The 20,204-nt window shown below is 35.9% G+C and overlaps 2 protein-coding genes across 4 annotated transcripts in view; one reads left to right on the top strand and one right to left on the bottom strand.

Annotated features, from left to right (window-relative positions):
- ANO3 (anoctamin 3) overlaps positions 1–20,204 on the bottom strand; it is a 453,610-nt gene that overhangs the window by 65,674 nt on the left and 367,732 nt on the right. Inside the window, exon 14 of the mRNA XM_010831780.1 lies at positions 16,766–16,826. Coding sequence (XP_010830082.1) covers positions 16,766–16,826 — 61 coding nt within the window. The remainder of the gene's footprint in view (positions 1–16,765; positions 16,827–20,204) is intronic.
- On the top strand, positions 2,390–17,497 carry MUC15 (mucin 15, cell surface associated). Of its 3 annotated transcripts, none has more exons than XM_010831778.1 (5): positions 2,390–3,737; positions 4,254–4,319; positions 10,026–10,744; positions 12,936–13,085; positions 15,346–17,492. In XM_010831778.1, exons 3-5 carry the CDS (start codon positions 10,063–10,065, stop codon positions 15,504–15,506), a joined length of 993 nt encoding a protein of 330 aa, XP_010830080.1. In that variant the 5' UTR covers positions 2,390–3,737; positions 4,254–4,319; positions 10,026–10,062; the 3' UTR covers positions 15,507–17,492. The 3 variants fall into 3 exon arrangements, with proteins under 3 accessions (XP_010830080.1, XP_010830079.1, XP_010830078.1); XM_010831777.1 differs by lacking the exon at positions 2,390–3,737 and adding an exon at positions 3,856–4,118; XM_010831776.1 differs by lacking the exon at positions 2,390–3,737 and having other exon boundaries at positions 3,856–4,319; positions 15,346–17,497.

Here is a 20,204-nt window from a genome sequence, read left to right as displayed (position 1 = left end):
CTAAAGTATAGACCCAAGCTCAAAATAATCCAATATAAGTTTTTCTACATTTTGTTGGATTCATCTCAACTTTTATTCAGAATGTTGAAGCTTCAATTTTTACCATCTTTAAAATTATTATAGTTATCATTGATAAGCCCTTATTTAGTGTCAAGCAACACATAATACGTTACCTACTTTATCTTTTGGTTCCCCATTGTCTAGGATATTTACCTAGGAGGTAGATATCCCATTCTGTATTTTATACATGAGAAAGTGGTCTTCGGATATGATAGTTCAGGTTACAGAACCAGTAAGTAGCAGGACCAGGATTCAACAGAGAACACAGCCAGAGAAGGAGCCCCAGAGTTCTCACACTGAATAAAGATTCGGTAGGGCCACCTCATGCTAACAAATCTATTGTAGTAACATACAGAGTAGATTATGAGCACACTGGCAATGGTAACACACTGAAGAAAGTAATATCTACTTTTGAAATGTTTCCATCACATTTTGGCAAAAGCTCTGAAACCCTCTCCGGCATTTTTTTTTTTTTCCTTTAATGGAACTAGAAGAGAGTAAAATTGTTACTGGGTCAGGCCCTAATTATTATAGAAAAATGCCCAGTAAAATATTCTGAATCCTTAGAAATTAGTGAAAAAGTAACGCATTAAATCAGTGGTCTTCAAAATTTTTGTAACCTCAAATAAGTTTATAGAACTATGTATCGTATTATATATACTTATGACACCCAAAATTTATTTTCATCATATATGTTAATTGTGGCAAACAATGCAATTTCCAGTGCATTATAAAAACTGACATTTTAAAATATAACTTTTATGTTGGTCTTTTATACCTAATTCATATCCCTTTAAGATATATACTTTCAGAAAGCTCTTCTTATCTACTGAAACATTTTAATGGTTCCATTTCATCTTTAAATCCAATTCTATTCTATTTCTACCTCAGAATATTATCCTTTATATTTATGCCTGAAAATGTTTATTGATAACCTTGTCATACTTCTTTGAAATAAAAAAATACAGACAGAAATTAAAATGATTAAAACAATTTTGAACATCAGAATGGATATGTCTCTTTAAAACACCTGGATTATCACTTCAATTAATAAAAAAATAGAATTCATTCCAAAATTTAATAAATATTAAGCTTAAAATATAAGATTTTATTATAAATGTTTCTCTTAAGTTGTTACGTCAATGGTCTTTTTGTTTTTTGATCGGTCCAGATATCCATGGACACCCACTACTTCTTATTACAATCAGATAGGTTTCATCATCAACTGCATTTTAATTTCCTGTTTCTATAAGGATGTTTACTGAGAAAACATGTTCCTTTAAATGTGTAGATAGGAATGCAACAGGTTTTGCTATGGTTATGTAATTCACTTCTTTGAACTATGCCTGAATTAAAGTTTGTATCTGACATGCCCAATTTATAACTTTCATAGGATCCCCATTTATGTGTGTATGTATGCCATGTATATGCTATTTCAAAAGTTCTGCTTAACAAAAGGCATTGTCCTTAGCACCAAAATAGAGTGTTTAACCTTTCCAAGAAGTTACAGTTAAATGAAGATCATACTATAATACCATATGACTTAGGAAAAAAAAAAAAACACCTTGTATGCTCAACAAGTGTTAGCACTTATGAGAATGATCCCTCTACTTATCTTCTAAGAGAATACTAAAACAGCTGTTAACATCCCAAAGAAATTTTCCAGTCGCCAATTTCCATTGTGCTTGTAAAGAATATCATTGACATATCCTCAGATAATATAACCATGATATTACCTTATTTTTACTCAAAAATTTTTTTATTGCTTAAAAAATCTATGTTCCTCTGGAGAGACAAAACATAAATTAAACATAGAATCTGTTTTAAGCTCATAACCTGCTAATAATGAATTTAACCTATGAAAACAAATTCCATATGTGTCATGTCAGTATCACACATGTGACGCAATAGGGTTTGTAAAATAAGATACCACTTTGGACCTAGAACAATATTTTGGTTTTATCTGAGACATGGTCCCAAGCTACAATCTGGTTCTGTTTTCAGATCCATCAGTGACAATAATGTGACTTCATGTTCTGGAAACTCCACTGGTGAGTGGAGACATTTAAGACAAAGAGGCAGTAGTTCTTCTTCCATTATGTATTGTGAGCTTTAATTAATGGTGTCAAGCAATTGGAGAGTGCTAGATGAAAGCCTCCATAGGAGGTAAGGAAGTACAACACAAATTATGTAAGCATCGCATAGTATGTCATCTCAGCTGGTTTGCCGGATGAAATTGTTCGGTAATTGTCCCTTATTGTTGAGTTCTTCAGGTCTAAAATGGGATAGGTCTTACCTAGACTGTGGTATCATGCACAGGTACACCTGGAAATGCATCTCAGCAAGACTTGTTTGTTTGGCAAGAAATTACTTTTTAACTCCAACTCAGGTGCTTCCATAAAGGTGTCTGATCACAACTACGTGAGCTAAGTAATAACTGAGGCATTAAATTTATGCATAGTTTTCATTTTATAACTTTGCTTCCAGATGTGCTCATGACAGGGAAGGTAAACAAGGTTTATCTCTAGGGTCAGGTCTACTCAATTGGTTAAGGCTGTCAGGACGGCAGTAGTGAGAAGGATTCTGAGGCCACAGCTAGGGTCTTCAGAAAAAAGGGTCACTGGAGATTAACTTTGACTCTTGTGGCAGTGAAAGCAGAGTTGTAGCAGAAGTACCTTGTAATTTCCTTGCCTGGTATAGGCCATGATTACTATGCTAAGTAGAATGTGATAATGTATTCATGCACATATCTAGGAAAATCCCTAAGGGTATGTACGGTACACCCGGTCCTGCCAAGTCATGTTCAGTTCTCTAAGCACAGATATAAAAATATTTATTCAGTTGAATTTTTTTTCCCAGTAACTAGCTAATCTGAAAATAACCAATTGAATTTTATTAAGCCATTTCTCAGTAACTAGTTATTTGATTAAACTGAACTTGCTTTTCTTCCTACCAGTACAGATATAGCTTAAATATCTTTTTAGTGAATATGTTTTAGGCTTAATTGGCTTAATTTCTAATCAAACTCTGAAGGACTTTGGGCTTCAGAAAATTTGAAACTATAGAATTACCTTGTTCTTTCTTAAAGCCAATTAACTGGGCAGATTCTTTGCATTCAATTTAAAGCCCCTGAACCTTAGCTAAAGTTTCATTTTCTCTCTCAGCAGTTGGAAACCTATCTCCTTGCACAACAGAATCTAAGCATGAACCTCAGGCTTACTGAACTGAACAGACCCTGGCGACGGTCCCCAAATATTGATGGGCGGAATCTCCCAGAAAGTGCAGTTTCATTCTTCTCCCTTTTATAAGCCGTGAAAGGAAGTATGCCAGGTTGTTATTCAACTCTAGTATTTAACCAAGCATTACTTAGGCTCTTCTGAAACTCTCTGGCTTCTAAGTTGAGAGGAAAAGCAAAGAGAACACAGGATGGAAACTAATTGAGCAGGCTGCCAGATTACTCGGGATCACATGGCCATTCTCAGTCAGGCCCCAGTTACCACCTCCCCCAAACTTCTGAGAGTCAGCAAGAAACCCCACCTCAGTCCTGGTGCTGATTTCTAACTTAATATTTTACAGCTTTCTCAAGGATCTGATGCACAGTAATCCACTGTCTGAAGTGTGACTTTCTATAAATCTAGTTTCAGCGCACAGCAGACAACACTTTCTGCATTCAGGTTGTGAGTACACAAATCGGGCATCCTCACAATGGGAAAAAAAGATTTGTTTATGTGTTTGGAGAACAGCATGCGGCCGGCACAGGTCACTCGAGCAACAGGTGCAGGCCTGACTCACTGTGGTTTCCTCATCTGCAAAGGGGGAACCCAGCATGTGTCAGAAATCCTTGATACAGCAGTGACCAGGACCAAACTCTCTGTCCCGCTTTTTTTCACCGAGGGCAAGAAATGTATGCCCTTTGTTTTCCAACACCCGAAAGAGAACTAGCCTGTCCCGAAGTCAAAGCAACCAACCTATGAAAGCCGGAGGGTTGGGCTTTCTTTTTCTTTTTTTTTTAAAGGCCTGAATGAGGTGATAGCTTCATGCTGACAGCTGAGAAGCAGGTCAGTCGGGTTCTTGGGTGCTCTATTACACAAGCAAGATACAGCTAGCCTCACCTAACTTCATTTCTCTGGCACCCTCCTGCTTAGTGGGACATCTGTACACTTAACCCATTTGCTTTCTTTAATGCATGGCAGACTCATTGTGGCCAGGACGGCTGTGATACTTGAGTTCCTGTTTGTAAACATCTCCTAGACCTGAAGGTAAGTGCATGCTGGATTATATCAGATCCTTGGTCTCATCCCTCTCTCTCTTTCTCTTATTTACCAAAGAGAATCAAAGTCAGTTGAACTTTTGGCAGAACAGTCTGGCAAGTACCTACAGAGACCCTTTGTGAAGACAGGTAGCTGTTTCATCAAGTAATTACCTTCCAAATGAGCACTCGTGCTAAGTGAGTTAACTTTAAGAATTATTGCCAAATTCTGTAGATGATGAAACCAGCTGAAGAGTTAAAGAAAAAACTTGCTTCAAATGTGCATGATTGCAAGGGCGAATTTCCTTAAGTCAGATCTTAGTAAAAAGCTTCAAAATGTTTAAAGCAGAAGTGGCTGTGAGAATATAAACTGAGTATTTAGATTTAAATTATGCATTTGGCTCAATGGTTCTTGCTGAAGTGTTAGAACACAGCAGCTTTTCGAAAACAATCTACTAATGCAAGGAATTATTAACTTTATATCTTCACCAAAGATCTTCTTAATCAAAAATTGACAAAATGATGTGTATATATGTTACTTAACATGGTATGTGTACCTGTAGAGCACTCAATGGAAATCTAAAAGGCTAAGCCGGTTGCTGCAAAAGACCTCCCATGGATCAAAGACAGACATTAAGTTTCTTATAATTATTTTCAGTTTGTGGCTGTGTAAGGATTCTTTTAGTAAAGAGAGGTCGATATACTGCTTACCACTGTCTTCTAACCAACCCATAGAGACTGTTTCTACAAACAGTGAAACAATAGAAGGCTGAAAACCCGGGAATTTGGGTCCAGAATATTTCTTTTGGAGACACAATCTTTCTAAACTTAACACTCTTCAACCTAATTATTTCACTATTGAAGTTTATGACTGAAAATGCTCAAGTTAGCAGGGAGTATGACATTCTATCTATTCTTCTGGGCTTATACATTCCTCTGTCTTATATTAGAATGATGTTCTCAAACTCTTGAAATGTATTAGTTCCTGAAGGAAAGTCATGTTTTCCTTTTTGTTTGTTTCTTCCTTTTAAAATCAAATAAAGTGAATGATATGGGTTCTCAATAGAATCCTACCTTCTGGCTAGTTAAGTCTTCTCTCCCTTAAAACCCTCTCATAAAAGAGGCATCTCTAGAAGCATAATTCCTTACGTCTTCATTTACTGTGGCTTTTTCAGTGAGGGAAAAGCAAAATACAATGCAAGACTGGAAAGTCCACTCTGAGTAAAATGTGAGTTCTGCCTGGGATACCAGCTATATGTCAGGCTGTTTCTTATGACTAAGACAAGCACAACTCATCTGTCTTAATTGGTAGCCTGAGATCTACAATAAGAATGATCACAAACAACTGAGAGAGAAGCAGCACAGAATATATTCTTTAGTTGTTTCACTACATGTAGAAACATGCTTTTATACATCTTCTCAGTGCAGCTTAAAGCAATGGTTTTCTTTAACATTTCTGATTTTGGTTTAGTTTAGAATAACTAGCATGGTTATTCCTCTTCCCTTGCATGGCTTGATTACTTGACACAAACCAGGGTACGTCCTTATTTTTAAAGCTCAGTGCAAAATAGGTATGACTCAGTTACAACAGGAGGGCTGGGCAGAATAATAACTTTACAAAATTAAGGGGCAACAATTTTATGAACAGTGAATGTGGATTTGCTTCCCTTAACAGCCACAAGTTTTCTTTTTTTCTTCCTTTATCACCATCTCCTGAAACCCTCTATAGAAAAGCAGTAACGTGAAACCACTTTTTAGTGCTAACACCAAAGACAAGAGAAAATAGTGTTCATTTTCTTTGGATAGAGGAATTATTAAAAAAAAAGTGAAACTCACACTATCTGAAAGTATATTTTAAAAGTTATTAAGCCTTAGAAGCAATACAAACATTTCAATATATTCAGAAGGACTTAGAATCTTTAACGTATCACAAATTGGATGGATCCTTCTCTCTCTCTGTCTCTATTCCCTTTATAATAATTCTAATCTTGGAAGGTTTTCAGGTTCATAATGAGCTTATCTCTGTTCCTAGGCTACAATCCCAGGGGTGGGGGAGCCTGGTGGGCTGCCATCTATGGGGTTGCACAGTGTCGGACATGACTGAAGTGACTTAGCAGCAGCAGCAGGCTACATCCTGAAAATTCCTCTTAGGAATTTCTACCTCAGGGCAAGATGGGGCAAAGAACAGAAGAAATGATGCTATCTGGTTTTCCTGTTTTTTTTTCTCTCTCTCTCTCTCCAAATTCACTTTCTTTCATCCCCACATTCTCTCTGCCTTCACTATGCAACTGGTTGACTGATGAACTTGGAAGACAGGAGCACGCAATCCATTATCCAGCGTAACTTTACACAGCAAATAGACAACAGAGTTTAAATATATTAACTAGAGAAGGAAGGAGGCTGAAAGAAAATTATAAAGAATATAGATTTCTTTTATTGTCCTCTGGAGTTTCTGTACCACTAACATTAATCTCCCCTGTTTGTAATATGCCTTGTTCCATTCAGAATGGGGTCTGTGCTCAGTCATGTCAGACTCTTTGCGACCTTGTGGATTGTAGACCACCAGGCTTCTCTTTCCATGGAATTTTTCAGGAAAGAATATTGGAGTAGTTGCCGTCTCCTACTCCAGGGGAAAATGGGGTCACAACTTAACCAAAATTGCTTAGTCCATGCCCCAGCAAAAATCCAGTGCCAGTGTTCTGAAAAGCTGATGGCTTCAGTTCCTGGCTGCTTCTGTCCCTTTAAGATGAGCGGACCTGAGTAGGAGGTGCAACCTGGTTCTCTCAGAAGCCAGAGGGCAGAAGCAAAGTCGTCCCCAGTTACCATTCTGGGACAACAGAACAAATCAATGCTCACAAAAGCCTTACCCATGAGTATATTAATTTTTGAATAAATTACAAATAGCATTCACAATGTACTGTCTTATCCCACTCTTTACTTTCTCCTGTTTCCCTGGAAATAAATTATAGGCATAACAGACTGCTTGGCCCATTAGGGGTGTTGATACCTGAGGTTTTCAAGTTATAATCAAAAGCTGGGTAAAAGGTAGAGTGATCCCCTCGGTGGTTCCATGTTACAGGCAAAGTGAAACAGGAACAACAAAAGTCACTTTGTTGACTCTTGAGTGGATTCTCATAACGGGAAGGGAGTAAAAGCACTTTGCAACAATCCTTATGTGACATTATAAGAAAATTAGATGAACGGCCAAGGTTTGTTTTTTGTCCCCTCTGGTGACTGCTTCTTTGGGAAGACAAAATAATCAGAAAGCCTAGGTTTAGGGAAGGCAAATCAAACTGCCTAACCAGACAGGTGACCAAATACAATGCAAAATGAATCAGATCCATGGCAGGAGACAGTGAAAGAGGCTATAAAGTTTACTATGAACTTGACAGTTAACAGGAAAGAGATGTTTCTGAAAAGGTTCATTTGAGTATTTTTAAACTAAATTGATTGCATTTTAAATGTGCTAGGTGAAGCAATATTTTAATTAAATGTTGGTGAACTTCAGGTCCTAGGGATAATCATTCCTATTTTGTTCATGTTAATCTGTAAATTACAAGGTAAAAGTGTTTATTTAGAAACCATGGCGACAACTGCTGGGAATTTCTAAATTAGGATAAAGGTGTACTTTAGTATGTTTAAGAGGTACTAAACAAAGAAGGTGGCTCAGACGGTAAAGAATCTACCTGCAATGTGGGAGACCTGGGTTCAACCCCTGGGTTGGGAAGACCCTTGGAGGAGGGCAGGGCAGCCCACTCCAGTATTCTTGCCTGGAGAATTCCATGGACAGAGGAGCCTGGCGGGCTACAGTCCATGGGGTTGTAAAGTGTTGGACATGACTGAGTGACTAAGCACAGCACAGTTAGGTAGAAGTCACTACTTTACCAGTGATTAAAAAGATGAGGTTATCAACAGCTCTGGTTAAAATAAAATTTGGATTATTTTATTATTATTATAATCTGTGCTAAGTAAACACTTGTGGGAAAAGTTCTAAAAACCAGTTGATACCAAATCTATATTCCTTTGTAGCTTCTATTATATAGATGAGTGATTATGAGATTTTGATGCCAAGGTCTGAATCCTAACCCTATCTTTCAACTACTAGCTATGTGTTTTGAATACATTATTTACATTTTTTTATTCCCATTTAACTATCTGTAAAGTAGGATTAATACCCTCTTCCTTACTGTTTGATTGTTTTTGTTAAGAATTAAATGACAAAACATGCAAACCATCTCATGTAATACGTGCATACTAATAATATGTTTTCCAATTATGTTAAAAATTTTTAGGATCTAAATGAATTTTCATGATTATCACAGAAAGTGACTGAAATATAAATAAACAAAATAATCACAAATACAAATATAGTCTAACTTTTTTTAAGAATTATTTTTAAATAAAAAATACTTAAAATTTTAACACCTAATTAGGTTGGAGTCAGCAAACTTGGCTTTCACTGCTGCTTTTTTCATTTACTAGCTTTCATTACCGGACACTCTGACCCTCAGTTTCTTCATCTGCAAAATGAGGATAATGTGAGCTACTCTTTTTGTCTCAAGGGATCATTGTGAGGATCTAATGAGTTGATATTACAAACTGTAAGACACTTATGGAAATAATGTTATATTTTAATAATAAGAAATGGAAATTAACTAACCACTTACTTTGGACCAAATATGGTTTAAAGTACTTCTACTTAAATTATTTCATTTAGTCTGCAGAACACTATGAATTTAGTATGATTATTATGATTTGATAAAACAACTGCTTCACATGATGATTCTTTTTCATATGTTTTTCATATAGAAGCCAGATTTGCAATATAAATGTAAATTCAAAACCTCTCCCCCATATCCTCCTACCTATGAATTGTGGAGCTTCCACATTTAAGAGGCAATGTGATGTGCCCGGATTGGAGGTCAGAGCCATGGTTTCCAAATCCAACCCTGCCATGATCTGGTTAGGTACCTTTTTCCACACATACTCCCAGTCAGATTCTTCACTTATACAGTAGGAGGATACAATGAAAGAATCTCCAATTCTAAGAGTTTTTCTGACTTTCTGTAACTTGGGATTAATAGGAAAAGGGGCTACATGAAGTAAAGATAATGTTAAAAAAAAGGGATGTTAAACTCAAATTCAAGTAACTCAAATTAAGAACTAATAAAATGCTTTCAAGTGGAGTTCCTGACTGACTCACTTTAAAGTGGTATGTTTAGTATATAATTGATAACATAATTTTTATAATAAACACTCCAAATTACATCTTTATAAGAAACATGTTTCCTTAAATAGGTTAAAGAAATCAGCAAGCTCTACATGCCCTATATTTATAGTATTAAAAAAAAATTACTTAGCCATCCATATACACTCTGTGTGTGTGTGTGTGTGTATACTTCAACTTGTCCCAAGCTAAATGATCTTGGAAATAATAAAATGGCAATGCCTAGCTTGAAAAAGTTTCTATATGGCATTTCCCTAGAGGAAGAAAGAAAGAAATATTATATAGAAAATAGAACTCAGTCAAACAGAACTTAGTGACTCTTGTTTTAATAAAATCCAAAGAAAACAAACTTTTGGAATAAAGGCTATGATACTATCATCTGAGTACTATGTCTCTATATTTTTTAAAGTCACTTTAGAAATGTAGATCCATTAAAGAAAAACCTCAATACTTCATTTAATAAATCAAATGGTTATTATTTTCTTTCAGATTCTCCATATTAACACTAATACCAAAGAAGATTACAATGTTGACTTCAGCCAAAATTCTGTTGATTTCAATTTTGTCTAGTTTACTACTGTTTGGAAGCCATGGGGAAGAAGGTCAAAAAACAAACACAACAGAAAGCACTGCAGAAGACTTAAAAACAAGGGAAAATCAATCTGTCCCTTTAGAAAGTAAAGCAAATTTAACCTCAGATAAAGAAAATAGAGAAACCTCCAACCCCAAGGCAAGTAATTTCTCTTTTGAGGATCCATCAAATAAAACACATGAAACAGGTTTCTACAGTAATCTGTCAACAGACAACTCTTCCAGGAGTCCAAGCCTCATGCCTACACTTTCCCCAAGATCTCCCTCAATCCACAGCTTTGTTTCTAAACTGCCTTGGAACTCATCCATAGCAGATAACAGTCTTCTGCCAGCTTCAGCCCCTCCCAATACCACAGTTCCTGTATCTTCAGAAAACTTTACCCTGTCTTCCATCAATGATACCATGAAAGCTCCTGACAACAGTTCCATTACAGTTAGCAACCTCCCTTCAGGACCAAACACCACGTCTGTGACCCCCATGGTAACAGAGGGATGGCCTACCACAACCAGAGAGAGCGTGGAGGGGTTTACCATCTATCAAGAAACAACTTTACATCCCACCCTGAAATTCACCAATAATACAAAAATCTTTCCAAATACGTCAGACCCCCAAGAAGGTAAATATAAATGGATTTAATTTTCCTTTTGTGTGAAATTGAATATCCAAATAAGTTATTACACCTGAGGAATGCACCAGTCTAGAAGAAAAAGGAGGGTGCAATAGTGCAAGTGGTTCTCATTTTGCAACAGCAGCCATGATATTCATAGTGAACAGTGAAGGGATTTGGGGCTTATAGACACTAGTCATTACTGAATGGGAATGTGATGAAACAGTGGGCCAAAATAAGAAATAGGTTAAGCTGAAAAGAAACCGAAACTGATGTAATGGTACAGTTTTAAGACACTGTAACAATTTTACTGCATGTCAGAAAGATTATATGAAATTTCCCAGGCTTTTAGGAATACAACGCAACAGAAGTTTAAAAATATATGTATGTGGGTTTTGAAAAGAGAATGAAATGAATAAATTTGGAAATTATCTGAAACCATACAGCAGTCACAGGAGACTAGAACACTGATATTTTAAAAAAGTAAATTCAACAGGATACCCTTCTTGATTTTTGGTTTGGTACCTACTAAACACCATAAAAATAAAATTTAGCTGTGAGTATCACAAGAAAATTGTGTTATGGGGACATTTCTGTTTTCATTTGGGGATTAGTCAAGTTTTAAAACATAAAACAGAAAATATTTCCAATATATAATGAAAATTGCTTATATAACCATGGTTTTGTTTCCTGAATTAAAAAAAAAATACTCTTTTTTCCCTCCATGAACTAATTGATTTCCATACAACCTATCTACAGATGTTAGTGATATAAACAACAAATTATATATACAAATTCCTATTTGAAAGCTGTTGTTAGTGTACAAGAAAAGTTTTAAAATTTGAAATTCAAGATTACTATAGCATTGCAACCAATATATTACATGTACACATATTTTCATAATTTTAAGACATCCTTCCATTCATACATAAAAAAATATGCTCTGTTTTGCCTTTCTAACACTATATAGATGGAGAAGGCAATGGCAACCCACTCTAGTACTCTTGCCTGGAAAATCCCATGGACGGAGGGGCCTGGTAGGCTGCAGTCCATGGGGTTGCTAAGAGTCGGACACGACTGAGCGAGTTCACTTTCACTTTTCACTTTCATGCATTGGAGAAGGAAATGGCAACCCACTCCAGTGTTCTTGCCTGGAGAATCCCAGGGATGGAGAGCCTGGTGGGCTGCCGTCTATGGGGTCACACAGAGTCGGACACGACTGAAGTGACTTAGCAGCAGCATATATACATATAGAGAGAGAGAGAGAGAATATTGAGTACTTAATCCTACCATTGTTTTTTAATCAAAAGAAAATTTAGTTAACTTTGTCTCACTTTCAGCTTAGTAAAAAAATGTGCTGCTGTTGTCAATAAATTTCAACATGTTTCTTGGTGTATAAATGGAGTCTGATATAGAATTAGGGACCCTATAAGAACCCTTGCCTACCTAATTAATAAGCTTCTTGAGAAATTATTTTTTAAAGCTGAAAATAAATTGCACTAAGCATGAATTCAGGGAATATTATGTGATTTATTGATGACAGCCTTCAAATAAGGTGCTTGTTAAAGGGGATGATAGAATGAAATTCTGGATTCCTTGAAACAGACCTACACATTTGTTTGAAATGTACAAAGCACAGCAAACATCCTGTTTTGTTTGGTATATTTCCTGTATTTGAAAATATTCTATATCAGGATATATTTATTTTTCTCATAATGCCTTTTCATTGGGGTGAATTCATTTCTATCACCTACTTACTCCCATTTGCTTTTTACTTTTGAATAGAAACAAACTCAAAGCCTATCTCATCATTAAAGTTCATCAGTGATTCAGAGATGATTAAAAACAATATAGAATTCAACACAGAAGTTAGATCTTAATGGAGAATGCACATGGCATTTCAGTACTATTGGTGTTAATACGTAATGAGACAGTTACAAAACTAAGGCTTAGGAATGTTTCAGCATAATTCAAGTTCTGAAGTACAGTTTTATCAGGAAGTATATATTTTGGATACATCCCCAAAACTCAGTACTTTATAACACACACACACACACACACACACACATATATATACATACCCATTATCTTAAAAAAAAATGTGTTAAACTTTGCTTACATAAAATCCACATGTATTTCTATTCTTTGAATAACTGTTTTCTACTTCCTATGTGTAAATTATTTTTCCTTTGTCCTCTAGAGAACAGAAATACAGGAGTGGTATTTGGGGCCATTTTAGGTGCTATTCTGGGTGCTTCATTGCTTAGTCTTGTTGGCTACCTTTTATGTGGAAAAAGGAAAACAGATTCATTTTCCCATCGGCGACTTTATGACGACAGAAATGAACCAGGTAAAAACAACTTTCAGAACTTCACCTGTACACACTGGTTTTAAGTAAGTGAAGATGCTAATGTTCACTGCACTATCTAGATGGGATTTAGAGAGTCACATGACAGAAACGAACTAAAGATTTATTCTGATCTACTCTCTTTCTCAAAGAACATAGCCAAAATAACTATGGGCCTGTTGGTGAAGTTTTAAAACCATTTGGAGCTGTTGCTTATTACATCACAATTGGTTTTAAGTAATCCCAGAACCTAAAACATAGCATTATAAACAGTGTTAGTCACTCAGTCGTGTCTGACTCTTTGCAGTCTTATAGACTGTATGTAGCCCACCACTCACTCCTCTGTCGAGGAAGAGTGTGGCAAGAATACTGGAATAGGCTGCCATTTCCTCCTCCAGGGTATCTTTCCAACCCCCTGGAAGGATCGAATCCAGGTCTCCTGCATGGCAGACAGTTTCTTTACCATCTGAACCATCAGAGAAGCCAATGAAAAGACTACGGTATGATATTAAGAACAAAATTGCCAGTTTGTAAGCAAAAAAATTGGAGCCATTCTCCATTGTTGTTGGATCTCTTAGTAGCAGGATTTTGAACAATGATTTATTCTAATTGGATGCTCTTTCAAAGTTTACACATATACAACAAAGTTTACACATATACAATAGCTGTCTATTAATTATGTTGATGAGGTTCTAAAAAAGAATTTCTGAAGAGTTGTATATTTGGGTACATAAAGTCACATATACCTTAATTCAGAAATTTCCCAATCACGTGATGGAAAAAAAAAGCACCCACATCTATGGATGAGAAATGTGTCTGCTAAGAATAAACTACTGAGTGTGATCAGTATTAACTAGAACAGAAATGAAATCACTTCAAAAGCTTGACTCATCTTTTTAAAAAAAATATTTCAGGACAAAAAAAAAATCGGGTTTTTGGCTTACACAATAGACTCTTGCTACCATCAAAATATAGTTAAATGCCCCTGTTGAGTCCTATTGATAAAATCTTGTTGATTTTTTATAAGTTTGGATCATTACTGATATATTGCTGATTTTCAAAAGCAAACCCATTAGTTGTAAATTTAACTGAACTCTGTTCATCTACATCCTGGCCTTTTCAAATCTGTTTATGGATTTCCAGCAAGCCATAGAAAATAAAAAGTAGCACTTTTCCAAATTGAAGGATAGGATTTCAACCTTTTGGGGCTTCCAAACTTTTTTTTTTAACTTCATAATATTTTCTTTAAATGTTATCACATGTAAAAGGTCAGTCTGTCAACTTTACACAATCTAAGATGTTGTGATTGAGGCAAAATGTAATAATTCAATCACAACAGTTTTACTTTTTCAAGGTAACTTTGTGTCACCCCTTTCAAATCCATAAGGCTCCTGGGAGCCCAGTTTGTAAACAGAAGCTTTAAGGACTAGGTAGGATCTGAGACTACCTAGCTGAATAATTAGATGACTAATATAGCTAGTAAAGAGTCACTGTTTTAGTATTCAGAAGCCTAGAACATTCCAAGTTTTCTATAAAAATAAATTCAAGATCATTTAGGAAATAATAATTAGTTGTTTGTGGAAAGAAAAAAAAACTAACCATGTTATTAGTTAGAAAACCTTAAGTGTACAATAACCTGGATCTATCAGAAGCAAACAGAAGATTTTATAATTTTTTTCCTCTCCATTGCTCACCCATAAAGATATTAAGACACTTAATAAAATAATGACACTGATTTTAAAAGTAAAGCTCTCACTTTTTAAAAATCACTTAACACCAGAAGTAAAAATTCTGAACATGTTGGGAATTCCCTGGTGGTTAGGACTGTATGCTTTCATCACTGTGGGCCCAAGTTCTAGCCCTGGTCAGGAACTAGGATCCCACAAATGCACAACATGACCAAATTTTAAAAAAAATTCTGAACTTGTTGACATGGTTCTGAATTCACAAGATTCAAAAGTCAATGAGACATGTCAATACTTCCTTATACCAAATATTGCTAGACTTCTGTGTGATCTCTCCCGTAGTTCCTTTATGTTTGGAACACCAGCAGGGAAATTTTGGAAGTTAAACTGTTCTTAGTTTTAGAAAGAACAATGTGGCTTGATAAATAACTACTTATTTAAATTCAAAACCAGTATCTGAAAATATCACATAAAAATGTAACTATTTGCTCATCCAGAACAATTCCTATGGTCTAGCAGATGCGGGAGTATGCATTCCAGACTGTCACTATAAAACAATTTTTTTGTTGCTTTTTTAGTTCTGCGATTAGATAATGCACCGGAACCTTATGACATGAGTTTTGGGAACTCTAGTTATTACAATCCAACTGCAAATGATTCATCTACTTCAGCAGGTGGAGAAAATGCACACGACGGCATTCCTATGGATGACATACCTCCGCTTCGTACCTCAGTGTAAAACTTAGGGGGGAAAGGCTGCAGATGGCAAGTGTTCATCTACATCCTGGCTTTTTCAAATCCATCTTCCAAACACTGAAGCAAGACCACTGTCACGTGGCCTGTGTCAAGGAGAACTGTAAAAGCGTAAGGCTACTAGCAAAAACATAAACAGAGGGTAAATCATCCAAGAGGTTTCCTTTCTTACCAGTTTTGGCTATGCTGATTCATCCATTGAGAAACCTTCATTAGTATTTTGGCCTATTTTTTTCTTAGTAGGAAATATCTATGGAATCAGGTAAAACTAAAAGACTTCACCATGATTGCCCTGCCTGATTAATTAAAAAATCCTTCAATGAAAATAGGAACCCCAAATTACGTTTTTACTTTTTGGGTGAGGGGGTAGACAAAAGTCAATGGATTAACTCTTCATTGTTCCCTTTGTAGTCTTAATGCATTTTCCTGAAGGAAAATTGGAAGGGTGATTTTTTTTTTTTTTTTTTGACTTAAAACTAGAAAGAGTATGGCACAGAGTTTGTGTTCCTGGGAAATTAAGGCACTGGGAGTGAAAGACTTGTATTCCAGTACATTTTATTTTTCTGTATCAGCAGGTCCATAGTAAAGTTCTCAAGTTGCCAAGTTGATGAAAACTTTGCATTCAACAGACCATCATCAGAAAGTTGACCCTACCCAGGAAAGTAATCACTTCTTTTCAAATCATGGGAAATTCCAATCTGTAATTTACTTTAGGTCTCAATTAATTGGGTTCTTTAAAAATTCAATGAGAAACTTCATGAAAAAGTCAGCCAATACATATACCTAAACATAATTTTTACAGTTTTAAGATGCTAGATAGGAACAGGATTTATTTAGTATTAGACATTATTGCTCAATCATATACAGAATAGATTCTGTATCTCTAAGTGCATAAAATGTAAGGTTAAAAAAAATAGATTACTGGAAGCCTTAAGCAAACAAAATATTTTCTGGTCATCACTTTCACAAGTATGCTTCAGTTTGTTTTTAATTACTGGCTGCTTTTGGTGGGAAAAATATGCTCTACAGTATAGGAAGGTTGAGGCTTTAGGGATTAGAAGATTAGATCAAGAATTAAATTCCCGAAGAAGCTGTGAATGTATCAAGAAGGCATAGGAAAAAAAGAGATTTTATTGTTGAATTGACACATGGTATGTGTGTTTGTGGGTGTGTGGGTGTGCAGAAACATACAACAGCTTCAGAAAACAAGGGTTAGGAAGTTAAGTAATGGAAGAACATACTTACCCCATATTGCCATAAAAATAGCAAAGAAGACTGTCCCTCCATTATCAAACAGATATGTCACCTTAATGGAAAACAAACGAAAATATTAGCCACATTTTTGGCTATAATAATCCAGTGATTACTTTTTTTACATTGAGGCACTATTGATTTTTTTTTCTCACTGGAATGACATTATTTTATCATTTGTAAATATAACATAGACAATCCTTTCATGGGTCCCGCAACTGTTTCACGTGATTTACTCATGGGGAAAGTTGGGGAATCAGCATTTCCCCCCTTACTTTCTCTTTTCCTTTTGGGCTCTACCTTTATTTCTGCTTTGAAGTGGTTCTAGCACTCTGAGGAAGTATTTGTGGGTCACAAATGGAAGCTATGCAGTGAGCTTTAAGAAGTTAGCTTTCCAGGGAAAGCACACACAGCTGCATTTCCTGTTAGCCAAACTGCCAGGGCTGGGGCAGTTGCAGAATGCAGAATTCCATTAGTGATCCAGCATTTCCAAGGGAGAGGTATCAGAGTGCTAGCCCTGCTCTCTGATGTCTTTCAGAACGTGCCATGGGTCATTAAGAAAGTTCATCAATCACTGGATATATTTAGGATACAGTCCAAGTGTTTTTTAATCAGACATGACCTGAAGTTTTATAAAGAACAATGTACAGTTACACAATGTTATTGAATATACATTTCAGAGTTGTAAGAATTATTTGATTTTAATAAAGTATAAATTCAATTTGCCTTTTTCTCTTTTCATTTGCATAATATCTTTAGTCATAATTTAGTGAGGGAGATTAAACCAATACAGTCAAGGCATCATATTTTTCTCAGTCACTTAAATACCATAGAAATCATACAGAAAATATGTGCATTATTCTCACAGGAGTAGAGGGCAATTAGGTATTTTCCTATAATATTGCATTATTGAAAATTTCATTATACAAATGATAATGAAAACTACTACTTTTGAAAGTTGGTAGATAGGTGCAAGATATTCTAGATGGTTCTAAACTTCTAAGACTGTTGATGTTAAGACTTGGGCTTTTGAAAAATGCAATAAGAATAGTTTTTCACAACAATCATCAGCATATATTATGTACAGTAGAGAAAAGGACCACAAAGAAATTCTCCCACAGAGCTCATAAAATTCCACCCAGTAGGGGAATTTAGCTTTTTTTTTTTATATCCAAAGATATCCCACAGAGACACTAGTGGCTGCCAAGCAGCTGAACAGCTGTCTGCTGTCCTTTATAAACAAGTTTAGTGCAGGAAACAGCCTCTTAAAAGTGTTAGAACAGAGGCTTCACACATGGAAACATAAAGGTGACCAAGAAATAATGGCTCCCCCTGCTCCAGAAACGGCCCTGTTTTTAGAAAAGTGACATGTAAAAAGCCATATTTAATAACAATTGATTTTGATATTTGGCAAAACTAATACAATTATGTAAGGTTTAAAAATAAAATAAAATTAATTAAAAAAACAAAAAACAAACAAAAAAAATAATAATAACAATTGTGTTGCATAGAAATTATTTTTTGAGCAATATTTTTCCTTAAAAAAGCTTTTCATTTTTTTCTTGTTACTTTTGTTTATAAATCTTTCAGGCATTTTTTAACTAAGTAAATTTAAATATCAACTTTTAGAAACACATCCGCTCGACATAGTAAGGTATACATGTCATACTGATGTAATGTGAGATTATAAACTTGTAGTGAGAAATAAAGCTAGAACGGAAGTTAGGGAAGTCTTCAGAACTTGCCCTGAGGAGGCGGGTAAAAGTGTAAGGTCGTCATGTTACCTCCACTAAACTGTTACCTGTGGTGTGTGTTATGAGAGGGGAGACTTCGGAGATAAGAAGAACACTCAGAAGCCTGTGCTTATATAATAGCTTCCCATGACAAGGCTTTTTTAGGGTGCTAATATGGGCTTCCTTTGTGGTTCAGTAGTAAAGAACCCACCTGACAATACAGGAGACTCGAGTTTGATCCCTGAGTTGGGATGATCCTCTGGAGAAGGAAATGGCAACCCACCCCAGTATTCTTGCCTGGAAAATCCATGGACAGAGGAGCCTGGAGGGCTACAGTCCATGGGGTCCCAAAGAGTCAGACATGACTTACCAACTGAACAACACCACCAACAAGGGGCCTAATATAAGAGCTGCTAAATGAAAATGGAGGGGACAAAAAATGAAGAGTCAAGCACAGTGTGAATGGCTCGAGCTTAGAAAGTGAGCAACTGGCAGGAGAATAAAGGTGGGAGAGACCTTCTGCCTAATAGGAAAAGAACAGTTGCTCTATAAAAGAAAACTCCAGTTGAAATCTCAAGAAAAATCCCAAAGCAGCATAACAGAGCCAAAAAAAAACCCCACCAAAAACGCGAAAAGTAAAAAATCTTGTCCAATCTACAAATGTATATTTGCAGTGAATTACTTTATTTTAATAGCATGCCTTTATGCATAGAGAACCTCTGGACAAGCATTTTATTTAACATTATGCATGTGAGTAGGGATAATTTAAGAAGACAGAAGCAAACTTCTTTAAGAAAACAAAGCTGTGTTTTAGCACAAATTCTCCATTTTCTTTGACATGTGATTTCTCTTGGAGAGCTGAGTGTGGCTGAAAATCAATAAATGTGAGGACTGCTTATGGAAATAAATTTCTTATTAGGTTGGAAGCTTAAAGTCTGTTTCTTCTCCTCTACTGTAGTTGATAGATAGCTCTCTCTAAAATTGTTTCTTGGTGAGAAATGGTCTATTTTCTGCCATATCAGTACATAAGGATGTCACAGTCATCAAGGATTCCAGCCCTCCAGGGCACGCAGAAAGAATACCTGCACCATCTGGCAGCCATTAGACTGCAGCCACTCCCTACAATGAGAACTGAAAATGTCAGGATGTGAAATATTGCAGAATACTGGCTCCAGACAGCTGAGATGCATAGGAAAGGAATGATTTCAGTGAGCCCAGACTCTAGCATCTTTCTGTATATAGAAAAGTGCTAAATTTCTTAACTTGAGATATCTGGTTTTCTTTAATTCACAAAAATACTTTTGATGTTCAGACCACCTGCCCTTTGTTGAAAACTTCTATATAACCTGACTCCTCTCTACCTACTTGGAGCAGTTCTCTTAGGGTTACTTGAGATGTCTCCTGGGCTTAAAGTCCTAAAAACTCCCACCAAAAAAACATAAATCTCAACTTTTAGGTTGTGACTTTTTTAAGTCAACAATAGGTTCAGAATAACTTAAGGCTTTGGAAACTGCTATATATATTCCATTCAAGATTCTGTGGGCTAAGGAGAATAAGACTCTTCTTGAACAGATCCAACCCTGCAGGCCAAGTGATTACAAGGAAGAGAGGCAGAGAGTTGGAATTTAGACCAAAGTTTAGCCTTCTCTCAGTTCCTCAGTTCCTAATTCTTCAATAGCACAAAATCTGTACACCTATCC

This window comes from Bison bison, unplaced genomic scaffold, assembly GCF_000754665.1.
Source record: "Bison bison bison isolate TAMUID 2011002044 unplaced genomic scaffold, Bison_UMD1.0 scf7180017864531, whole genome shotgun sequence".
Taxonomy (NCBI): domain Eukaryota; kingdom Metazoa; phylum Chordata; class Mammalia; order Artiodactyla; family Bovidae; genus Bison; species Bison bison.
This window is presented reverse-complemented; position numbering and strand designations above follow the sequence as displayed.